The sequence below is a fragment of the Haliotis cracherodii genome, unplaced genomic scaffold (genome assembly GCF_022045235.1).
Source record: "Haliotis cracherodii isolate W230 unplaced genomic scaffold, xgHalCrac1.p SCAF_1, whole genome shotgun sequence".
Taxonomy (NCBI): domain Eukaryota; kingdom Metazoa; phylum Mollusca; class Gastropoda; order Lepetellida; family Haliotidae; genus Haliotis; species Haliotis cracherodii.
The window spans coordinates 38,285,911-38,310,029 of record NW_027266264.1 but is presented as its reverse complement, the minus strand read 5'-3'; the positions used below and the strand labels follow the sequence as shown (position 1 = coordinate 38,310,029).

General features: G+C 40.5%; 4 protein-coding genes across 4 annotated transcripts in view; 3 read left to right on the top strand and 1 right to left on the bottom strand.

The window, feature by feature from the left end:
- The window catches only part of LOC139477556 (katanin p60 ATPase-containing subunit A-like 2), a 29,899-nt gene extending 29,349 nt beyond the window's left edge, over positions 1-550 (bottom strand). Inside the window, exon 1 of the mRNA XM_071260025.1 lies at positions 421-550. Within this exon, the coding sequence (XP_071116126.1) occupies positions 421-474 (54 nt within the window). The 5' untranslated portion in view covers positions 475-550. The remainder of the gene's footprint in view (positions 1-420) is intronic.
- A 189-nt stretch (positions 551-739) lies between these two features.
- Positions 740-10,570, top strand: LOC139464286 (uncharacterized). The gene is made up of 2 exons (XM_071245813.1): positions 740-827; positions 8,357-10,570. Exon 2 carries the CDS (start codon positions 8,408-8,410, stop codon positions 10,154-10,156), a length of 1,749 nt encoding a protein of 582 aa, XP_071101914.1. The 5' UTR covers positions 740-827; positions 8,357-8,407; the 3' UTR covers positions 10,157-10,570.
- A 2,496-nt stretch (positions 10,571-13,066) lies between these two features.
- LOC139464276 (neuropeptide FF receptor 2-like) lies at positions 13,067-14,505 on the top strand. The gene is made up of 2 exons (XM_071245801.1): positions 13,067-13,138; positions 13,469-14,505. The coding sequence occupies exon 2, from the start codon at positions 13,477-13,479 to the stop codon at positions 14,503-14,505; it is 1,029 nt and encodes a 342-aa protein (XP_071101902.1). The 5' UTR covers positions 13,067-13,138; positions 13,469-13,476.
- A 6,313-nt stretch (positions 14,506-20,818) lies between these two features.
- Positions 20,819-23,922, top strand: LOC139464267 (olfactory receptor 52K1-like). The gene is made up of 2 exons (XM_071245793.1): positions 20,819-20,866; positions 22,983-23,922. Exon 2 carries the CDS (start codon positions 22,996-22,998, stop codon positions 23,920-23,922), a length of 927 nt encoding a protein of 308 aa, XP_071101894.1. The 5' UTR covers positions 20,819-20,866; positions 22,983-22,995.
- Positions 23,923-24,119: the final 197 nt, after the last annotated feature.

Genomic DNA, 24,119 nt, shown 5'->3' with positions numbered 1-24,119 from the left:
AGATAATCATAGCAATCACAAGATGTTTATCTAAAGATTACTAACAATGTAGTACTAATGACAAATCAGGAGTAGGGAGAATATTTGTTGGCATAGTAGTGTTACACGCGTACATTATTACTGCATAGTTACTACAGTGTTTTAAATTATGCTGACCATGTTTATCTCGCTAAAACCAAGTACCTGCTCTGTAATAACAGATCGGGTAATATTTTTCTTAAGGTCGGTGGTCAGATAAGCTGACACTGACTATCACCTGATCACTGTCACCGTATATATATAAGATAAATAATATCCGATGATTTTATTCGTACATTTATATTCTATTTCTATCACTATGATTTTATCAGATGTTCGTGATGTTTTCAATCTGATGCCATTAACACCTAGGAAAATGCAGCATGAACATCAAACACTCACGGCTTCTCTAGCCTGATTTGCGGTCCGAATGGCTTGATAACTCAGCTCTGACATATCGCATTCCGGCAAACTATCAAAAATGTCATAGAAGAAGATTCGGTCTGCTACTCGTCGCGAAGCTATACAAACATGGCCGCCGGCGAGAATTCGGTACTGCGTTTTCGCGAGACTTGTGTTAATTTTTGTTTATTTTTCTCAACAAGGAATGCGTTTCACGATATCAAATTACCTGTCTATATTGTGATAATAACTGTACTTAAAAAACTATCGAATAAATTCATAAAGAAAATTATTACGGTTAATACTGAAACTGAGATTTGATGCGCACCTGCGAAGCGAAGCCCCAGTACAACAGATATAAATATTGCTCGCTCAGTTACGATTAGTTTTACTTTATAATTTTATGAGTAAGTATGCGTAGTTGTATTATTTGACGTTTTCACTGCTTTCCAAAATGTATTCCTCAAATTTGTTCTATAAATCCTTATAAACCGGCCATAATATTGACAGAACGTGTTGGTTTTCTTAAAAATTAGAAATAGTATTGCCATTCATGCGAAAGGACGCTAAAATGTATGTTAAGCACCAAATATATTATCCCATCAGTTATTAGTTACTAGAATGTAGTTTTTATTGAGATAAAAATGCAGTTTATGTCATTTTGTCTTCTATTAAAGCCGCAATTCAAAGGGCCTATCATTGTTAGTAGGTCTTCGGGTATTTTCTTATCTTTCAAGAAATATAATGGCACAAGGAATTGCAGTTAATTAACAAGACATAATTTCTTGCATATTGTTCAAGAAATAATCAGTGGTGAGCCTCTGTAACTTGATTGATTGTATGTCATCGTATCCCAATAGCGTGGATCATTGCTCATAATATCAATCACAGGAGTGTCTAGTTGTTTGGCTGGAATATTGCTGAATGAAGCTATAACAGACATACAAACAAACATATTGTGGTCAGGGTTTAACAAATGTAAGCGTAGCTAGTGTTTTCCTAGTAGCAAGAGTACCTGTGACATATTCATAGACGAAAAGCAATAACGACACTTATATTTTGTGACTGTTTAACTAAGTTTTCTCACATTATACTGAAAATAGATCTACAATAATGAAAATTAGTTTCCACCATTTTAATCATAGTCAGTTTTTAACATTAAGCATAAAAATAAAAAATGTTATAATTTACAGATTTGGGGGAGGTCCCTAGATGTTCCATGGAAAGTGCATTAAGAATCAAAGCAGGACACACTAGAGATGTCTGAAGTAGTTGGAGTATATTGGGATTTACCAAGGTATTTTCATAATTATGGGCAACTTAGGGATCATATTCAGCCTACGGTTGACACCAAATATGTGTGAAAGTTACCAAACTTAAACATGAAATTTAACATTTCAGGTTATTAAATTATTTTGCTTTACAATTGCTAGTAGTATTTCATTTGTAAAATGACTAATAAAGCTTATAAAAGGTGTAAGTTAACTAATTTAGTTTTACATTGTTGCATCGAATGCTGTGTTATAATGCCTCTAAATTTAAGAAAATAAAGACTGAAAACATCAATTTGTCTGCTAAAGGCACTTGGTTTAAACTCCACAATACATCCCTGCTAAATTCTCCTCATTAATTCATGCACAGAATGGGAGTGGGGATGAAGACCCCTCCGCTTATATTGCCCCACTTTAGGCCAAAACTTTACTCCTAATCCATGGACAGAAGTGGGGAAAAGAAGATATAGCTGAGGTCAAAATCTTTCCCTTGAATATTTATTGTAATGGGCTGTAATGAACAAGTATTACTTCACTAAAATGTGCATTGCACGATTTTTACAGGTTTTTCTTTTCTGACAAATTGCACTTGTTTGTACTTAACAGTTTAGCAGTTTTGAGTTAGCTTTAAGATGTTTAATGTAGCAGCATAGTTACTTGCTTAGAAAAGTTGTTTCATAGTTTCAGGGTTATGGATCAACCTCTAATAAACTCTACTTGACACTCTGCAAATCCAACATTTGGAATCTGGAATTGCTTGCATCTTGATGCCTTTCAGATAATCCTACAAATTTGAATGTATGTCGATATATTTAACCAAGTCGAAGTTCTCAATCATCAGGATCCTCGACAACCTGGTGCCCATGACATGCTCCCTTTAACCTACATGGATCAAATATATTCACGGTGATCTCTATTTTGACTGGTAGTTGTAAAATGTAAAGCAATGTCAGATTGGCAGTTGAAGTTGAACCTACTAGTTGGCTAGTCCATAACCCTGAGTCCATGTCAATGTCCCCTATGTTAGAAGTAGGAGGACCCAGCCCTGGACCACTGAAACCACCTCATCTACCCTTGACCTTCCACTGGTCTCTGCAGCAGCAGGGGCCTGTCAGCCATTGTTTAAGTACCTAAGGCTATCAGTGAGTGCTGGTTGATGGTAATGGTAAGCAGTTTGATATTATTAATGTGTTACCATTTTCATACATGTCATCACATTTCAGTATCATGTCTATCAAGATAAGGAAGTCTTGACATGATATTGGTCACTTTACTAAAGAACAATGATCTGCCTAGTTCTATGATAATAATATTGAATAAAAAATTGAAATTCCATTGTGAAGCTAAAATGTGTTTTTCTTTTGAAATCTGTATATACCACCAGACACCCTATGGTAGTAGTGGGACAATGCAACGATGCATCAGTGGATCACAATTTTTTACTTCTCGATACAAGTATCGATCACAGTTGCACACTAAGTTAAAAATATCAATACTTGCTTTTAATGTTTGTTGTAATAACTGTTACACCAAACACTAACTAGTAGTGAAAATTAGGAGTGAAAATTAGGAGTGAAAAAGCAAATATTTTCATCCACTGCACCATACTTGACACTGCCAACTGTAAATCATAAGTATGCCAGGTATTTGGCCACACTGTATGAAAAATATGGCTTAAGCACGACAGATTAGAGCACATACAAGTATGATACATATCAGAACATAAGCAAGGTATCATTATACGTATTGGATTGCACAGGTGGTGTACCGTCCCAGCCCTACCCTATAGCATAGTAATGGTCGGGTGAGATGGATGTCAGAGTTTTACTGTGATAATCTCATTACATAGGCAGATAGGTGTAATCATCCTCTGGAGGCAAGGGAGTTAACTGACTGTAAAAGTCCAGTTTCCACTCTTGCTGAACTAGGCTGGAATTTCTGAAATCCATTGTAGCACCACCAGTGGCTGTTACGAGTCCCTTCTATGTCCCTCCTATTAACCAATCAGATTCCACCTCCCATATCACTTGCATGTGTTCAAACAAAATGGCGGCGCCCAGTGAACACAATCTGATTGATGATCAAGATCTATATTGTAATAAAATGGGCCTTACGTTGCAAAGTGCATCAAATCATGTGAGTACCTCAATAAAAAACATGAAAAGATTTAGAAATCTTGATTTTTTTACGTGAGTTTGGTTGGACTATGCATTGACTCATTTGTCCAGCCAAAATGTAACTCCATCATTCCAGCGTAGTTCAGCAAGGGTTGTAACTGGACTTTTATAGTCATTTAACTCCCTTGCCTCGGGAAGATGAAGTGAAGTATAATAGACTTTGTGAGAACTTTGCAGACATTGTCTTTAAGGTTCACTGGTTGTTCTTATCTGATTTGATGAGAGTTTAAGCTCAACTTGACCATAAGCCCAACTGAGTTGAGCTTATATTATGATATGTGTCATCTCTAGGCATCCTCTCATATGAAACCGTCAAAGCTTTAACATATCATACATGTTTGTACTTACCTATCCAACAAAGATGTGCTTTTTGAATTTGCCAGCTGATTATCTTACAGTGAATTTATACAGTATAAACATGATAAACATAATGCTTGGATGTGTTACTGGGGTTATAAAATGATTCAAAAGAGATGATACGCTGTTTGTGGCCTTAACTCCTCGACTTTGTAGAAAAGAGCTGATGATAAGTATCTTGGTGTGTGGTCATCACATGATAGTATTCCGATCTGTGGCGGATCTTACTGTTTGGGTCTCAAGTAAAAAAAGCAGTATTAACAGTAAACAGGCAGTATTAACATACAGTCTGTGGTGATCACCTGCCTACATACGGTCTGTGGTGATCACCTGCCTACATACAGTCTGTGGTGATCACCTGCCTACATACAGTCTGTGGTGATCACCTGCCTACATACAGTCTGTGGTGATCACCTGCCTACATACGGTCTGTTGTGATCACCTGCCTACATACGGTCTGTGGTGATCACCTGCCTACATACAGTCTGTGGTGATCACCTGCCTACATACAGTCTGTGGTGATCACCTGCCTACATATGGTCTGTGATGATTTACCTGCCTACATACACTCTGTGGTGATCACCAGCCTACATACGGTCTGTGGTGATCACCTGCCTACATACGGTCTGTGGTGATCACCTGCCTACATACAGTCTATGGTGATCACCTGCCTACATACAGTCTGTGGTGATCACCTGCTTACATACACTCTGTGGTGATCACCTGCCTACATACACTCTGTGGTGATCACCTGCCTACATACACTCTGTGGTGATCACCTGCCTACATACAGTCTGTGGTGATCACCAGCCTACATACACTCTGTGGTGATCACCTGCCTACATATACTCTGTGGTGATCACCTGCCTACATACGGTCTGTGGTGATCACCAGCCTACATACACTCTGTGGTGATCACCTGCCTACATACGGTCTGTGGTGATCACCTGCCTACATATACTCTGTGGTGATCACCTGCCTACATACGGTCTGTGGTGATTTACCTGCCTACATACAGTCTGTGGTGATCACCTTCCTACATACAGTCTGTGATGATCACCAGCCTACATACACTCTGTGGTGATCACCAGCCTACATACGGTCTGTGGTGATTACCTTACATTATACATTGTCTGTCCATCCAGTGATTGTTACAGGCAGGCTTAAGGGGTTGCCACTGTGCATGGAGGTTCACATAATTCATATTCATTTATAGACATAGATGTCATTGAAGCCATATGTAAAATGTTTGCCCATTTTGTTCTTCATTTATGAAAATGAAGTGTCATTTTAAGTAATTACATGTATGTGCTGTGCAGAATCACATATGAAATGTTGTTTTTTGCTTGATTGTATGTATATTATCTGGGTAATTGCGTTTCTAAAATGTGAGCACAGAATTCTGCTCTAATCTTAAACGTGCCCACCCAATGTCCTGCCATGTCTGCATGTATCATTATGAAATCTCATATGAAACAAATATACCCTCTGCTCAATAATTCTTTAGTATATTTTACTGTTAGGGATCCATTTAAAGAACTTGATTTAACATGCATCAGGTGCATGCTCAGATGAAAACCTAGTTGCACCAGACAAAATCAGGTTGCACATGGTCCACTCAATTTATAAATGTTGAAACATAGATGCATAAACTAGTCTAAATAAATAAAATCTCAAATCTCTGTGTCATGATTTTATATAGAGTAATGACATATAGCTGTAAAACATAAGAGGAACATACATATATAATCTGGCAGTACCCAGTTTGATGACGTCAAGAAAACATGACAAATTACACGTAACACAGGGATCAGTGATGTAGTATGTTACATTGAGCTTAGAGGTATTGAGTGTGTTCAGAGGTCGGAGTTGTGTGGAAAAGTAAGGGTTAGTCAAACACAAATTTATTATGTTTTACATGCACTTGATGCATATAGACATACATATTAAGTTGCACTTTTCAATGTCTGTGTATTGTTATATTTGGCACACATTGAACCTTTGACCTTCATATACTGCTGTGGCTGCCAGAAGTGCTATGGCAACAATGATGAACATGGAATCTTGGCCCTCTTCATGAGCCACTAAAAGTTAAGTCTAGCATATAAAAACTGGTTGTCATCATGAGCACAATTTAGAGAGACATGCACAGTCTGTGCCGAATACTTTTGAGGCCACTACTCCGAATGGGCTCTCAGCATGATAGTTTTGTACATTGGAGTCTTATTATATGGACCATAGATAGCTGATCCTAGTAGACTAACAGAATTGTACTTGATCCCTGCTACATCTGAGTGGCCAAAGTCCCAGACTGATGCATTAGTTTTTGCCTTTAGTCTACATGGTGTAAAACAACTATTACTGATGGATTAAATTAGTATTGAGGGATAAAACTAGTACTGATGTATAAAACTAATACTGATGGATAAAACAAGTACTGATGTATAAAACTAAAACTGATGGATAACACTAGTACTGATGCATAAAACTAGTCATGACGGATAAAATATGATTTTGAGTATTTCGGTTGAAAGTTATGTCCAAACACAAGATTCCTGTGAAGCCCTGGCCAGTCATGTAAGTATCAATATGTAATTTAATAACAATGCAGAGGCACAGGCCGTCTAAGGAAGCATAATTTGCTATGCAGAGTCCCGTCCCTTAGGTGTGCTACATCCAACTAACACAACATGATATAACTGAAATACTGTTCAAAGTGTTGTTAAACCCAACTCTAACTCGGTCATTTATGACATGTGAGGTATGTTTTGCAGGAACCTCGGTTACAATCATTCTTTTGCTTATCCTACCTCATCCTTGTGTGACATTTTTTATCGTCAATCATCCAGGTTAGCAACAGAGCCTTGTGGCTATATTTATGGGATTTCTCACAGGTAGTCAGAGCACATTTTCTCAAATACAATCACATCTCTTTCATGTGACAGTCCATCCTGAGAATGCATGCAGGTTTTTTAACCAATCAAATTTCAGTTTTCTAAAAAAGCATCTCTTTTTTTTTTACCATTTGGAAATTTCACAGAACAAAAATATTATTTTGATAGTACTGTTGAGATTGTATTAAATATATAGATATATAATATGATTTAATCATCATTTAATACCGATAGCTTCACCAGTCAACACATTTCCAAGCTGAAGGTTGCCATGAAGAATGTCACTCACTGATGTGTGTAGATGCAACGTTCATTCTTTATTCATAAAATTTGACTGTTATTGCGTACTTTTGTCCTTTATTTCAAATTTGTATATTTTGACCGAATGGCCACTCATAATATACACCATGTATTCAAGATGTTTAGGGAAATAGTATCAACTTTTTTTTTGATTGATCTACAAGGTTAAGGTAAAAAAGGGTATGTAATAGGTTTGATCCGTCAATTAGGCATCCTCATTCATCCAGGGTATTATACCCCTTTTCCATTAGGATAGATACCCTAGACCCATTTGCCACCATAGTTTCGTTTTGGAGTTCAATTCAAGGTATGCAAAGCTAAAAAAGACGTCCAATCAAGTTATGTTCATGAGTCTGAGACGTCTGTGCAAAGTTACTGATAAGTCAGATGGAGACAGTGGCAATGAGTTCAGGATATTTATCATGATACAGTGGAGATGTAATACATGGAATGGATTATTTGAAAAGTTCAGAAAGAAATGAACGATGGAGCTGATTCTGCTGGGCAGGTACCGGGGGTAATCCAAACACCAATGCACTTTTCATTATTGATGGACTGCCTCCCAGGTCCAGTGGGCAGATTGGCTGCCCAGGCTGCAGAGGGCAGTGGTTTGTTCTCTGGCCGTGACATACCAAAAAATGTTAAAAAATGGTGCTTGTTGTTACCCTACCTGCGCTCTGCATTAAAGAGATAAAACAAGGACTGGTCAACTTGGATTCAGTATACTGTGTCTGAGTGGGGTATCCATGTTAAAATGTGGCATGGTATCTCAGTAGACTGGCAACATTAAAGTGGTTTTAAGTTGCTGGATAAGTGCAATTTTCTAGAACATGACATTAAACTTTAAATTTGTAATAAATTCATGACACTCTTAAAATACTATAAGAGTTTTTGCACTGATTGTGATGGAGAACTAGTTTTATTAACTATTTTGCAGGGGCAGTTACATGGAAGACGTAGGTGTTTTCTGTGTCTAAGTCTGAAGGGAATGATGGAAAATGTACCCACATCACAAGGAGGCATCTTGGCCCAGGATTTGCCCAATGTTGTGCAGGCCAGTTCCACAAGGAGCTCCAAAGGCCATGTCAGTGGCAGACAAGAAGGGAGCACAGGCACCATTGGGGATGGATCTTCCATGAATATAAATATTTCAGAAGCCGAACCTCCTTTGAAAAAGGCCAGATATTGTGACATAGTAGAGGGGTTTAACCGTTCCAGTCATGCACAAGGAATGCCAAGTGGTGAGAAATGTCAAAGAGGAGCCCGAGTCAAAAATGGTGGTCTGGTCTGTGTGGAAAACTGTTCTGGCACAAGAAGCTGTTTAGAGCCACTTAAACATCAACAAACAGAATCAGATGAGATCATGATACCCTGCGCTAATGATAAAACAGTGTCTGCTGGTCATGATATGGGTAATCAAGAGTGTGAGAGGACTTCTCTGTCAGGGCTAAACCATAGTTCCTCAATGATTGCTCAACAATCTGACCATGGAGATTCTTCTATGTCATATCCCAATGGTAGTGGCAGCACTGATACCACTGATGTCTCAGATGATGACATAACAGATGCATCTAACCTGGTGCTGTCAGTGATCAAGACTAAGGTAGACATTCAAACAATGAAGTTGTGTTTACAGCATAATGCAGAGTCACGTTCCAACCGCCTTTCAACACCTGCTCCATCAGTACCAGGGGCAGTAACTGGTGCATGCTCAACGGTAGATGCCAGTTTAAATTTAGGAAGTCTAGATATACAACCATCTACCTCTTCTGGATCTATCTCAGGACACAGTATCATCAGTGAGGCTGCTGTAGAGGAGCCTTCTACAGGAGCATCTCAAGGTCAGTCAGTACAGAGTCTAGAGCCTAGAGGAAGTCCTCAGTGTAGAAACACCTGTATTTGTAACAATGTTCATTGCCAAATGTGTAATGTGCGGAGACAGGCCCAGCTTTTCAATCCTCCAAATGTTCCTGACATACCTGATCAAGGTGCTGGTCATCTTGAACATTGGCAAGATCAACACACAGCTAAGGCTATTGTTGATAATGCCATTAACAGAACTATTGAAGAAATGGTCATAGCTCCAGATCCACCAAACATCCATGTGAGAAGAGCAGATTTTGAAAATGAAGGTGTTCTTCTAGCTATCAGAGATCAAGGTCTATCTGTCAGAAATCAACAGCCTATTCAGAATTTGCATGATAGACTGGAACCTGTTATCAATCAACTAACTCAAGCCTCTGAACTTGTCTTTGCTAGGAATATTGAACAGTCCAGAACTACTCCAACAGTTGAGAGACAATCTGATGACACATCATACCAGAATTCTGCCGTGCACCCACACACAACACCCGAGACCTCATCTTCACTTGGTTCTGCTCAGGATGCAGATGAAGAATGTGGGCTTGATTATGATGATGGCTGTAACTCAGATACTGCATCACTTGAGTGCATACCAGACTGTTCTGTTTCCAATCTAGGCAGTGCTGACACTGTGACATATGGTCCTGGAGCTGAGAAGGACAACAGTATCCATCAAAAACTGATTCATTCCCATGTTCCATCTGTAGCGAAGAATTCCAAAGAAGATGCTGGTTGTATTCTGATGGACCAAGAGAGTGTTGAACCTGCGTCCCCCTGTCAAGTGTTTGGGGAGATGTCTTCAGAAGAAACTGTTATTGATTTTGCTGTACATGCTGCTATTGCCTCATCTGGTTTGATAGCAAAACAGAATTGAAACATTTGATTGAACACTTAACATTTTTGGATTTACTACACGTGTTACCTGCATGAGATGTACTTAAATCACAGCACTTGTTTGACTTAGATTCGAGTAAGTCACTGCCTTCAACAAAACTTGGATCTTGGATTGCTTAATGTTTTTTGAATAACTTAAGTTAGTGTCTCTGTGACTATGTATATTTGATTCTAGAAATATTTGACGCTATATTGATCTCTCATATTGTCCAAGTCTCAATACTTACACTCTTGATATAGTGCCTTTAGTGATGTTACCAAAGTTTTGTAAGGTTGCTTTTGAGAGGTTTCAAGTTGCTGGTAGAAGGTATCTGTGCCTATGTCCACATATGCATGGTCTTTACGTCCAACTTGTTATTTGTATGCTCACAATTTGTGTGTTTATTGACATAAAACTCTGCAGGAAGATGTTAGTGTGATGTTTTGTATATACGTGATATACTACTGACAAAAAAGAAGGGAACAAATTATTTGAATGTAGCTGTCATTGATGTGGACATTTACAAACCGTGGCATTCCATCTGAACAAAAAGTCTAATAACAATGGAATTTCACATCATGCATGAACACCACATGATGCATGTGCACATAGACGCCAAAGTATGTGCACCTATTGGGGAACTCACAATCACTAATGCAATTAAGCTAAGCACACCCTACAAAATCGAACAGATGGGTAGTGGGGTAACCTGGTGGTTAAAGCGTTCGCTTGTCATGCTGAAGACACGGGGTTCGATTCCCCATACGGGTACATTGTGTGGTTTATTTTTTAAATATTTTCCACTAGAGAGTATGTTTTCAAAGTGTAAAGGTAGGGGGTGTTTTGGAAGGGGAATATCAGAGCAACTACTATTCTTAAAAAAGAATGGGCCTCGGCTCCATCATTTTTAAGGCATGGAGAGTAACACGGACATTCCCCTCTACAGAATACTGAATAATAACAAGAAGGCAAATTTCAACATCTATCATTAACAAGAATGAAATACTCATACCCCCCTCCAATATGACATGTCTGTTGTGTGCAAGGCATTAGCCCCTGTGAGCTATGTTCACTGGACATTTTTGTAAATGGCCCAGTTGCAAGCACTAAAAAAGTTATTGGTGGTTTTTTTTGCCATCTGCAGTTTATGATGGAATATGTAACTGTAATTAAACAATAATCAGAGAAGGAGGGGAGTTCTTACTCTACTTTGAGGTCATTAAGAGCAGGGGTTATCATGAGGTGTACTGAGAAGTACAGCACCAATCATCTGATGATCTGAGTAGTAGACTGGAGTCTGGAATGCTACAGCACCAGCATGATCAGTAAACAACAAGTCCAGTGTAGCTCCAAGACAGTGAGTTGAAGTGTGAATGAGTTGAGTCATTTTCCGCTGATCAAAAAAATCTTCAAGTTTCAGTTTTTCATTCATATCACATAGCTGAAATCCCCAGTAGCTAGGACATACACATTCATGCTGCTCGGAGAGATTCTGAAGTTTCTGCATGAAATCAGTAAGTGAATGCGACAACTGTGTCCACGACACTTTTGGAGGAACATACACACAGGCAATCCAGAACTTGCCAACCAAAAAGGAAATGTATTCAATACTGCCGATGACATTACATCACATAGCTGGACACGGTTCTTGACACACACAGCAATACCATGTGTAGTGTCTCCTGGATAGACTTGATATCCTGGCAGGTCTCTTTCACTATAATCATTGAGGTGAGTGTCTGTAAAACACAAAATATGAACCACAATGACAACCTTATCATTTTTCACACCTTCGAAATGAGCATTAAGTGATCGAACATTCAAGTGAGTCACCTTGAGTCCATCACCATGACTATTCCGGTGCCACTGTTCATGTTACCCATGTACTACGAAGAAGTAGGCTGGTTTGGGTGCCACTTGTAAATTGTGTTTTCACAAAAAACAAATCGCCATATACCTTGTCCAAGTTCCTTTGTCAAGTGGTATATATCTCATGATGGTAACGGATCTCAGACAACCCTGCGTAGATGTTTTTGTAGAATGTGTAAACGGTTTCGAGTTATGCCCTTGCCAAACAAACATTCGGAAAACCTCAGAAACTATCAAAACGCATTATTTCACCACTGGACCTATATATAGGATACGGTTTTCTAGATCTGCTCTGATACCGCCATTTTCAGTCTAAGGTAAAGTCGCTGCCAACAGTCTTCAGCAACACATGCTTGCCATAAAAGGCGACTGTGCTTGTCGTAAGAGGTGACTAACGGGATCGGGTGGTCAGGCTCGCTGACTTGGTTGATGCATGACATCGATCCCAATTGCATGGATCGATGCTCATGATGTCACTCACTGGATTGTCTGATCCAGACTCGATTATTTACAGACCGCCGTTCTATAGCTGGAATATTGCTGAGAGCGGCGTTAAACAACAAACAAACAAACAACTCGAAAAAGAAATTTTTTTTAAATCCCAAACTATCAAAAGGCACCCGTTTAGCATAAGACCTATTTATATGCCAAGTTTGGTGAAGAAATATTGAATGGTTTTCAAGATCCGTGCCAAGTTTGATTTTCAGTCTAAGTCAAAGTCGTTGCGAGGGAAACTCGAAAATATATTGTTCAAAATTCCCAAACTATCAAAAGGCACCAGTTTTCCACTAGACCTATTTATGTCGCTCATCGCTCATGTTTTTTTAGTTCTGCTCCGGAAACAAAACGTGACGGAAGGACGGAAGGACGGAAGGACGGATATGAATGTGTACTTTTTTTGGCCGGGCAATTTATACCAGATAATTGAGGATGCAAAAATACGTCAGCTATACGACCAATCATGCAAGGCACATGCTGGCTAGTGGTTGTTCCGCAATCAAATCTACAGAGAGGGAAGTATTGTTTCTGTCACTACACAAAGATAGATGCGAACATTATAGCTTAAACCCGCATTGGACTTCCAGTGTGATCACAGACTCGTCTCCTGTACATGTAAGTACGCCGATGTTTGTGTAGACATTGTCAGTCATTGAGGATACCCGTATAAAATAGGCCCCAATCAACTCAGAGACGAAATATGATCGGAAGGTTAAACTCGCTGATGTGGTTGATCAGTCTCCATTCTGTGATAATACGATGGATCTAAGATAAACTGGATAATCGAGTTTTGTTTCATTATCTGGCGATCTCATTGTTACAAGTGAGATTGAAAAACTAACAACTAACAATGACACAAGTTTGAATACAGCTATGCATGAATTATGTAAGTATAGACATATTCATAGTATATTTACTTACTGAGAGATGAATACTATTTTGCAGAGGTGTGGATGAAAGCTGTTACGATGAACAACCAAACTACCCCTGATATCAAAACGGAGCCCGTCGGTCACTACATCCATTGGCCAGTACTGCTGTACTTCACTGTTCTTATCATCTGTGGCTTGCCGGGAAACACATTGATACTTTACATATATCATTATCGAATGAAGGAAACAATATTTGGGTTCTTTGTTCAAATACTTGCAACTGTTGACATGACAACTGTTGTGATATCACTCCCTGGGTCGTTTGTGTTCCGATATTTCTCCACCTCCTTGGACGGAATGCGGATGTGCAAGTTCCTTATATTCATGAATCACTTTAACACCTTGTTGTCAGGCATTCTGTTGTCAATCATCGCCTTCCAGCGCTACAGGAAAGTGTGTCATCCACACGGTAAACAAATAACAAAGGCCCTGGCGAGGAAGCTGTGCCTATCTGGAATTTGTCTGGCATTTTGTCTAAGTCTTCCGATCATATTTATCGTTGGAGTGTCTAAGAGTCCGACTTTAGTTGGTAAACAAACCTACAGTGTGCCAACCTGTGACTACGAAGCTCACAGAAAACAGAAAGGAGATTCCGTAGTATATGCTGTGCTTGTGGACGCCGAGTTCGTAGTAATCGCTGTCTTTCTCATCGTAGTGTACTCCCTAATAGGAAATACCTTATACAAAAAGATGAGAGCCAATGGAAATCGAAGTAACTTTCAAAATGCCAATCACGTGAAGAAAACAACCAAAGTGTTTCTCATGCTAACAATCGTTTTTTTGCTATCCGTGTTTCCTCTAATGATGATATCCACGATCTTTAGTTTATTCCCTGACCCTCCAAAACTCACGGAGATTACACTCACTTTGTTTGACTTTGGAGTATACCTCCCTCATGTCAACTGTATCGCCAACCCTGTCATTTACAGCTTCACGTCCAAGCAGTTCCGCACTGAATGTCTGTCTGTTTGTCGTGTGTGCCGGAATCAGAATTCCAAGACCCGGGCTGTGGCTACATCCGATTCCAGAACAGCAACCACATCTTTGTAGCGTCCAGAACAGCAGCCACATCCTTATAGCGCCCAGAGCAGCCACCACATCCTTGTAGCGTCCAGAACATCAGCCACATCCTTATAGCGCACAGAGCAGCCACCACATCCTTGTAGCGTCCACAACAGCAACCAAATCCTTTTAGCGTCCAGAGCAGAAACCACATCCTTGTAGCGTCCGGAACAGCAGCCACATCCTTATAGCGCACAGAACAGCAACCGCACCCCTGTAGCGTCCAGAACAGCAACCACATCCTTTTAGCGTCCAGAGCAGGAACCACATCCTTGTAGCGTCCGGAACAACAACCACATCCTTTTAGCGTCCAGAGCAGAAACCACATCCTTGTAGCGTCCAGAACAGCAACCACAACCTTGTAGCGTACAGAACAGCAACCACATCCATTTAGAGTCCAGAGCAGAAACCACATCCTTGTAGCGTCCGGAACAACAACCACATCCTTTTAGCGTCCAGAGCAGAAACCCCATCCTTGTAGCGTCCAGAACAGCAACCACAACCTTGTAGCGTCCAGAACAGCAACCACATCCTTATAGTACCCAGAGCAGCCACCACATCCTTGTAGCGTACAGAACAGCAACCACATCCCTGTAGGGTTCAGAACACCAACCACATCCTTTTAGCGTCCAGAACAGCAGCCACATCCTTGTAGCGTCCAGAACAGCAACCACATCCTTGTAGCGTCCAGAACAGCAACCACATCCTTATAGTACCCAGAGCAGCCACCACATCCTTGTAGCGTACAGTGAGTGAGTGAGTAAGTGAGTTTGATTTTACGCCGCTTTTAGCAATATTCCAGCAATATCACGGCGGGGGACACCAGAAATGGGCTTCACACATTGTACCCATGTCGGGAATCGAACCCGGGTCTTCGGCGTGACGACCGCCCCTGTAGCGTACAGAACAGCAACCACATCGCTGTAGGGTTCAGAACACCAACCACATCCTTGTAGCGTCCACAACAGCAACCACATCCGTTTAGCGTCCAGAGGAGAAACCACATCCTTGTAGCGTCCAGAACAGCAGCCACATCCTTATAGTGTCAAGAACAGCCACCACATCCTTGTAGCGTCCAGAATAGCAACTACATCCTTGTAGCGTCCAGAACAGCAACCACATCCTGATAGTACCCAGAGCAGCCACCACATCCTTGTAGCGTACAGAACAGCCACCACATCGCTGTAGGGTTCAGAACACCAACCACATCCTTGTAGCGTCCACAACAGCAACCACATCCGTTTAGCGTCCAGAGGAGAAACCACATCCTTGTAGCGTCCAGAACAGCAGCCACATCCTTATAGTGTCCAGAACAGCCACCACATCCTTGTAGCGTCCAGAATAGCAACTACATCCGTGTAGCATTCTTACCGATTCTATTCTATACTGGTTTATTCAAGGCGCGTTTTCACAAATCCGCAAGAAACATGAAAATAATCCTCCCAATAACGCACTGATGGCCATACCGATGTCTAAAAGTTCATCCAAATTGTAAGATACGATGTAGTAATTGTTTATGTTTTCCGATGAAACTGATGTTGTCTTTCTCCAGTACTGTATACATTTATAGTCACTGCATATAGTCACTCAGTAGATGGTAGTTAATGTTTGTATATAACCAAGTCTTGCGTTGTTGACATGCTTATAGGTAACCGTTCCAGGTTGACAAATGCCTGAAGACACATCACATACCACTTAGATATACTATCACATGCCTTTTCATGATCAGAGATTGCATTTATATTGCATTTATATGTCAGCTTCGGTCTTCATGAGTGCAAAAATGACTGACGAACAAACTTGATGAATTTATTATTTATATTGAACCGCAAAGGAAACTGTCATGAATATGAAAGCTATATGAAAGCTAAGCTAACTGTGTCAGTGTAACTAGGCATAACGGCGTCAGTGTCACCACATTGTTACATTGTACCTATGCTGGACACCATCATCTTTAAACAACGCCCGTCTCCATGGGGTGAGTTCCACTTTGACAGTGTCGTGTATATTTTGAACGCCTGAATGACTCGTGTGCCACCCAACAGCGATGAAGTGCCCCTCATCTTGCTGATTGACTGCACCATGTCGTTATTTAGACGTGCTTTAATAAACTCAGTTCAATTATTTAAATTGTTGGCATTTTTTTAGATAGTTGCATCGTTCAGGATACGTTAGTCCGTGTGTATAAAGGGGATTTGATCTCACGAGGAACCGCCTTTCCAGCCGTTGTCCCAGACAGGTAAGAGAGATGGTCAGTCTGATGTTAGTCCGTGTGTATAAAGGGTATTTGATCTCACGAGGAACCGCCGTTCCAGCCGTGGTCCCAGACAGGTAAGAGAGATGGTCCGTGTGCAGAACGGCCAGCCAGTAGAACTGAATGTGATATAGATATTTGCCGCTTCACTGAAACAGCGAAATTGTAACTGTGCTAAAATACCAATGCTATTCCTTTGTCAACAAGAATATCATCGACACATATCACGAACAATATATAGTATGCATAACAACATGCTAGTTTCGAGTGGGTATAAAATTAGTACAGAATGAAATGCAGGGCAAATATATATACGCCTCACAAAAAGTTAAGCAACAAGAATTATTTTCAGGATAATATTTTTAGCAACACAGTTGTCCAGTTATTAAATTATGGAAAAGCAAAAAAAAAGCTATGCGCACAATAACCAGAAGTGACAGAAAGATTCACTGAACAATAACAGAGTTAGAAACGTGGAAACACATACACCCTTGACAAATCGTGCAAAATGTGTTTTCTGCACGATTCGGATAATCCACCTTAATGATTTCACAACTTCACAAGATTCAGTGACGTGTATGCCCACCGTTGGCACGACTACAGGCTTGCCCACGTCTTGGCATGGACCAAATGTGACGATCAAGTTGCTGCTGAGGAACATTTTGTCATTTTTCATTGAGCCTCCTCAAGTTGATCTAGACTCTGGGGCTGAACATGACGACTATAAACACGTCTCCCAAGGATGTCCCAAGCATGCTCAATCGGATTGAGTTCCGGAAATTCGCTGGCCACTCCACGTGTGTAATATTGCTGGCCTGGAGGACAACAGTAACGACTCTTGCTCGATTAGGACGGGTGCTATCATCCGTGAAGATGAAGTTAGGACCAGCTTGTTGTGCCAGAGGAACGATGACAGGTGGCATGGTCACATCTCTTTAACGTATGCCAGTCACAGTACCCCGTCTGATGACCACAAGATGCCACCCTGGATGCCACGCCTCACCATAAAGCTTCCACCTCCAAAACCATCGTGTTCTGCTATAGTACAGTTAGCGTATCGTTCGATGTTGTTCCTCTAAACACGTGAACTACCATCATTGAAGTTTAGGTAGTATCTGGACTCGTCTTTGAAATTAACATTTCGCCAACGGTTGACCCTCCAATTGCGATGTTGATTTGACTAAATCATCCTGTTGTCGATGGCGTTCAGGCAGTGGTATGCGTTGACCACTGACCTTTAGCATGGAGTCTGTTCCGAACTGTCTGCGTTGACACCCTGTTCCCGGCCACTCATTAAAGGTACTTCTGGAGAGGCCTTGCTGTGGTGAACCGGCTTCTCTGGGCGAGTGTAGCCAGGTAGCGGTACTCTCTCGGAGTTGTCACCCTCTGACGGCCGGTGCGTGATCTCTGTCATCAGACCAGTTTGGTGATACGGGTATATCGCTCTTGAAATGACGCTACGATGAACATTGTACTGATTAATAGCGGCTGTCATACAACCCTGTACCATTCCCATGACTCGGGCCACGTCAGTGAAAGGGCGTCTAACCATGTCTCAAATCGTACTGACATTGACTTCTCCCCACTGCCGGTATTTAAACTATTTGAAAGCACGTGCTGGGTTTCGTTGCAGGCACATTTTGCATGATGTTTTCAAGGGTATTTTGGACGATTCTATCCCAGTTTATGTACAGTGAATTTTTCTGCCACGTTTGGTCACTTGTTCGCATAACATTTATTTTGCTGTAATATCTTTACATAAATTGCTATACTTGTGTTATAAACGCATTATTTTCAAAATTATTCTTGTTGCTTACGTTTTTGTGAGGAGTATATATATATATATTGTTTTCTGAAACAGAAAACAAAACTCGCCTGTTGGTCACTTCCTGATTAACTCAAAGTCGTGAGCCATGTCAGGTCCTCGTTGAGTTCACAAAAAGGGCTTCAGTGTAACTTGACAAGTTGAAAGCTTGGCAATAGTGTGCTTTCAATAATATGTATTGATATCACTAATATTTATTACATGAAACAGTTACTGATATCACAAATTCGAGTTTTAGGTGTCAATAACTGATTTTTTTAAATATCTTAAAATTATTTTTTTATGATAGGAAAAAAATAAATTTATGACATCGAAATATTTGAATTCCATTTTCTTATATCAATTATTCAGTTATGGATATCTTAAAATTATGGTGAATTTTAGATTTTAGTAATAACCCTGTTCACAACAAATTGGAATGTTGGAGCAAGTAGTGTTAAGTTGGCAGCATGTACCCGAGGTGGCAGTTGGTTGCCTGGGGTTTATCTGGGATAATTATCTGATACGCAGTATGTACCCGAGGTGGCAGTTAGTTGCCTCGAGTTTATCTAGGATAATTATCTGATACGCAGCATGTACCCGAGGTGGCAGTTGGTTATCTACGATAACTGGCTGATACGTAGCATATATCCGAGGTGTAGGCCGTAAACAGTACTCGTATCTTCATTTGTTTAATTACCTGATTTCCACTGACAGTTGTTATCGATATTTTCGCTTTTAACAAAAATATATTTCGATGACAGAGGATATGAATTTCCTTTGTGCGGCTTCTATTGCAAGTTGAACAATTGAATGTAGAACAGCAAAGTTTTCCTTATTGGGCTTGTTTCTGCCTTTACAAGGATAATGTATCACCGCCACCTGTCCTGTTATTCAAAAGCAAATAAGGAAATAATGCATGATGAAAAAAATAATAGCCAACCCAAATAAATACCACACTTTTCATTAGTTTATATACTGACGAAAAAAGTAACTGTGCTTCATATGAAGTGATGTAAATGTTGAAAATAACAGCCTAATAAATGGCCATCATAACATCATAAAAGGCACGTGCAATATGTGGGTTGGCATTATCCTGATGTATTTGCGCTCTCGCATGAGTTGTAATGCCACCCAATACCATTACACTTCCACCCCCAAACTGAAGACCATGATTAACGCAAGCGTCGGTATTTAACGTTCTCCTGGTCGCCTGTAGACCCTTGAACGACCTCCAGAGCTCTCCAGGTGAAACCTGGACTCTTCTGTGAATAGTATGCTGTCCCAGTCTTGTCTCTTATCTGAAGAGGTAACCATCCAATGAAGATGCACGTGCAAATTGCGATCGGTATTTAGTCTCTGTTTCAGAATAAATATATTTTTCTTTAAATTTGTATGAAGCAGTTACATTTTTCCGTTACATCTACCAAAGCAGTTAGAGGCAACGAAACCCATGGACCTTGGTTCGAATCCCGGACTCGTCTTGATTGTAATTCTTGGCTTATTCACTATACCCGTGAAGGGCCACGAGTAGCCCACAGGTCAAGGACACCGTTATTTCACTCCTTCCGGTTACGTTCTTTAGCCGTGTCAGGATTAGCTAACTAATTCTAGATCGACCTTGATTATGATACTTGGTTTGCCAGAGTCCATACTCATGAGTTTCATCTAAGAAGTAAACGTCTCACCCTCGATTATCCAGTATATCATATTTCCATTCTAATCTGATAAATACCCCTGACCCATTCACCATCATAGGTAAACATAGCCGTGTCATCCCATTTTGTTATCGAAACACACTCGTGTGATAACCTCTATATCCCATGTAGGATGTTGTTTAGTACGAGTGAAGTCATCTGGCATACAGGGAAACTCTGCCAGTTTCGTTACGTTGACTGAATGTAACTGTTATTCATTCATTCATTCATTCTTTCATTCATTTTTGATCGTTCGTCCATTCGTACGTTTGCTCATTCATTCACTCATTCAATCATTTATATATGTATAATAAATTAACGCGCACGTAGGACTGACTGGACCTTATGCCACATGAGCTGTAGGTGAAAGGTTAGGTTACTATATGGGCTGGTTGACATTCACCACGCCCCAAGTATGATACGGAAGTAATATCGATAGTTAAAGTGTACAAAAGTATCACTGTGAATGTAACTGCTAATGACCATATGTTTTCCTCTTCTAAACAATCAGCTGCTGATATGCGGTTAGCAATCAGTTATAGCGCCTTACCGCGGGAACATACACCACTGGTCAGGTGAACCTTTTCCACACAGGTAAGTTCAAATATGTTCTTAAAATAAATCTACGGCGCAATAATGTACCAGGATATGCGCGAATTTATTATTGACGGGGGGGGGGGGGGGGGGGGGGGGGGGGTATAGCTTAGTTGGTTAAAGCGTTCGCCAATCACGCCGAAGGCCTGGGTTCGATTCCCCACATGGGTACAATGTGTGAATGTGTGTGGTGTCCCTCGCCGTGATATTAGTGGAATATTGCTGAAGGCGACGTAAAACAATACTCACTCACTATTCTTGACAAATGTACAAAACGAAGAAGGACTATTTACATTATTAGTGTACCAACTGCAGGGAGTTGTTTTTTCTAAACGCCTGAAAAATTAAACATCCTTTACCTCATATTTCCATGTAAAATAGACATTTCTTTCAAAATCATACCTCGTATTGAATTTCTGAGGAAATATTTGTTTTTACAAAGTTATAATGCACAATATTCAATACAGAAACCGAAATCCACGCGAATAGTTACTTGACTTCCTACAAATTGTTTCCTCTGCTTCACTGTATCATATGATATGACTCGGTACATGGGGCCAACTGGAGAAACAGTCATCTTTGCAGTCTGACCACCCGATCCCTGTAGTCGCCACGTCCTTCAGATTGCTCAATATTCTCTCGCGACACGATATTATCTTCGACATTCACCAAATCGGGGATATGGTCATGTGTAGATTTGTTTCAAAGATACTTGATATAGGAAAATATACACAAAGAAAAAAGTTAAGCACACCTCTATTTCTGAACCATGACAAATGGCAAAATTATGGCATGGGATGACTGACCACAGGAGTTGGGCGATACCAATGATACGGCTAGAACAAACATTTTACAACAAATAAAGAAGATATTGGTGAGTTGTGATTGAAATTTACTGACAAAAACATCATGGTAACACAGGTACTGTATTTGACCTAAGACAATACCTAAAAAAAAGTATGGAGCTGTTTTATTAAGTATTCCACCCTACGTCTCATGCCTCCAGTCAGACGTTGAATCTGTTAAGGGGTCAACAATAACAACTCCTGATGCGTTCCAATTGGCGTAAATCTTTTACAGGAGGATCTCGTGCCTGTATCGCGCCGCCCCAGAATATCCCAAACATGTTCAACAGGGGGTTCAAATCTGGCTCATTGCGAGGAAAGACGACTGTCCTCAAAACGTCCCGGGTGTGATGAGCCCCTTTTAAATTGCCCCTTATTGTGACCAAATCCAACCTGCAATCATGAGATACAGCCCCAAACAATTACCGAACCCCCTACCGTATGCAACAATCGGTTTGATATTCCTGGGGGTGTAGGCCGTATTCCGGTGCCTCCAAACTCTCGTTCTTCCATCAGTGACGTGGAGCAGAAAGCGACTTTCGTCTCACCAATGGGTCCGTCTCCAAGTTCTCAGATTCCAGTTCTTAGCAATACACCATGTTTAACCAGCAGCTTTGTGGTGATCTCTCAACAAGAGACGCTTTATGACTCGTCTAGCCTTCAGTCCTGCTGCTTTCAGTCGGTTCCGGACGGTTCTGATGTTGAAACAACGATAGGCAACCACAGCTGTTTCAGATGAGTACTTGTGAAAAAGGATTCTTGGCGAATGAGACGAGGAAGGTCGCTGTCTTCGCGATGTGTCGTCACAGGTCTTCCGGATCTGGGACGGCCCTGTAAATCACCGGTCTGAGCATGTTTCTCGACTAAACGGCTTACGACAGTGTGATGATACCCCAAATTCCGACCAATGGCATTACAAGATATTCCTTCGTTATGCATGCCGATTATTTGCCATCTTGTGGCGTTTGATAATCGCATTCGTGTCATGGAATTTAAAACCGAGCTTAAGAGAGTAATTTTAACGTTTGGATATACTGTTTTTAAGAGATACTCGAGGGAAGCATGTTGCACGGGCACACCATGCATGACACGTGAGCTTTCGTCACGCATGACTGATTACATCATCTCGTAATTATATCTTTCATGATTGTTACAAATATGGGGACCAAACAATAATGAAATATATTAGGTTGTGCTTAACTATTTTCTTTGTGTATATATAAGAAGCGGTGCCTAACTTTGTTCTAGGAATGTACTATCTATATCGACAGATGGACCAGCAGTATGGGTAATGCTACCCATTGCGTCGACCAAGCAGCGTCCCGGCTGGGGATGGCGAGTCTTCACTGGCCGGTACTCCTTTTTATCATGGTCCTCTTTGCGCTCGGCTTCACCGGAAACAGCCTGGTCTTCTATATCTACCATTTTCGTTTGAAGAAAAATATATTCGGATCATTTGTCCAGATCTTAGCTGCACTGGACATGGTCATTGTGTTTATCTGCCTACCGTGTACTTTCCTGCTTCGTTTTGTTTACGACATTGTTGATGCCTCCGTAGTTTGCAAGACACAGACTTTCGCGAAGCACTTCAGCTCTGCCATGATGGGCGTGGTGCTCTCAGCCATTGCCTACCAGAGATATCAGAAGGCCTGCAAACCATTTGGACTTCACATGACGAGGTCCTTTGTCCTGAAACTGTGTTTCACTGGGGTCTGCTTGGCATTGATAACAAGCACTCCCTTAATATACCTGATCGAAAAGACAATAACCAATGTTACAAAAGGAGATGAATCTTATTGCGTACCTACTTGTGATTATGCAAGAAACGATTGGTTCACCTTGTCCTATGCAATATTTGTGGATATTGAATTCGTTGCATTTACAATGTTCTTAGTTGTTACTTATTTCAAGATCTGGAAAGGTCTAGGGAAACGTTTTGCTAAAACTGGATCAAGAAAGGTTTCAATCAGAGTATTCTTTGTATCAGCAATAATCTACATCATTTCAGGACTGCCGATCATGGCGATTTCAACATGGTTCAGTGTTCACGAAAACGTGCATACATTCTCGCACCTTCTGCTGACAGCGTTTGACATTGGGGTTTATCTCCCGTATGTTAACTGTGTTGTCAACCCAATCATATACAGCTTGGCGTCAACCTTGTTCCGAGAGGAATGCTGTGCACTATGTCACTGTACACAACCTGAATAAATCGTCATGGATAATAATTCAGCTCTCAGTTCACGTTCACGTACATGCAAGATTCCATTATGTTATAACTATGTAGGTGATTTCTTTATTGCTTATCTTTGAACGATGACTAAAATTCTCATTCTAAACATCTCCTTTTTTATCTATATAATTGAACATAATATTCATAAGGTTTGCTCTAGTAGTTCAGTTAGGAT

Bases quoted from the DNA above. Each gene is read 5' to 3' on its own strand.
- LOC139464286 (XM_071245813.1), top strand. From the start codon at position 8,408: ATGATGGAAAATGTACCCACATCACAAGGAGGCATCTTGGCCCAGGAT.
- LOC139464276 (XM_071245801.1), top strand. From the start codon at position 13,477: ATGAAAGCTGTTACGATGAACAACCAAACTACCCCTGATATCAAAACG.
- LOC139464267 (XM_071245793.1), top strand. From the start codon at position 22,996: ATGGGTAATGCTACCCATTGCGTCGACCAAGCAGCGTCCCGGCTGGGG.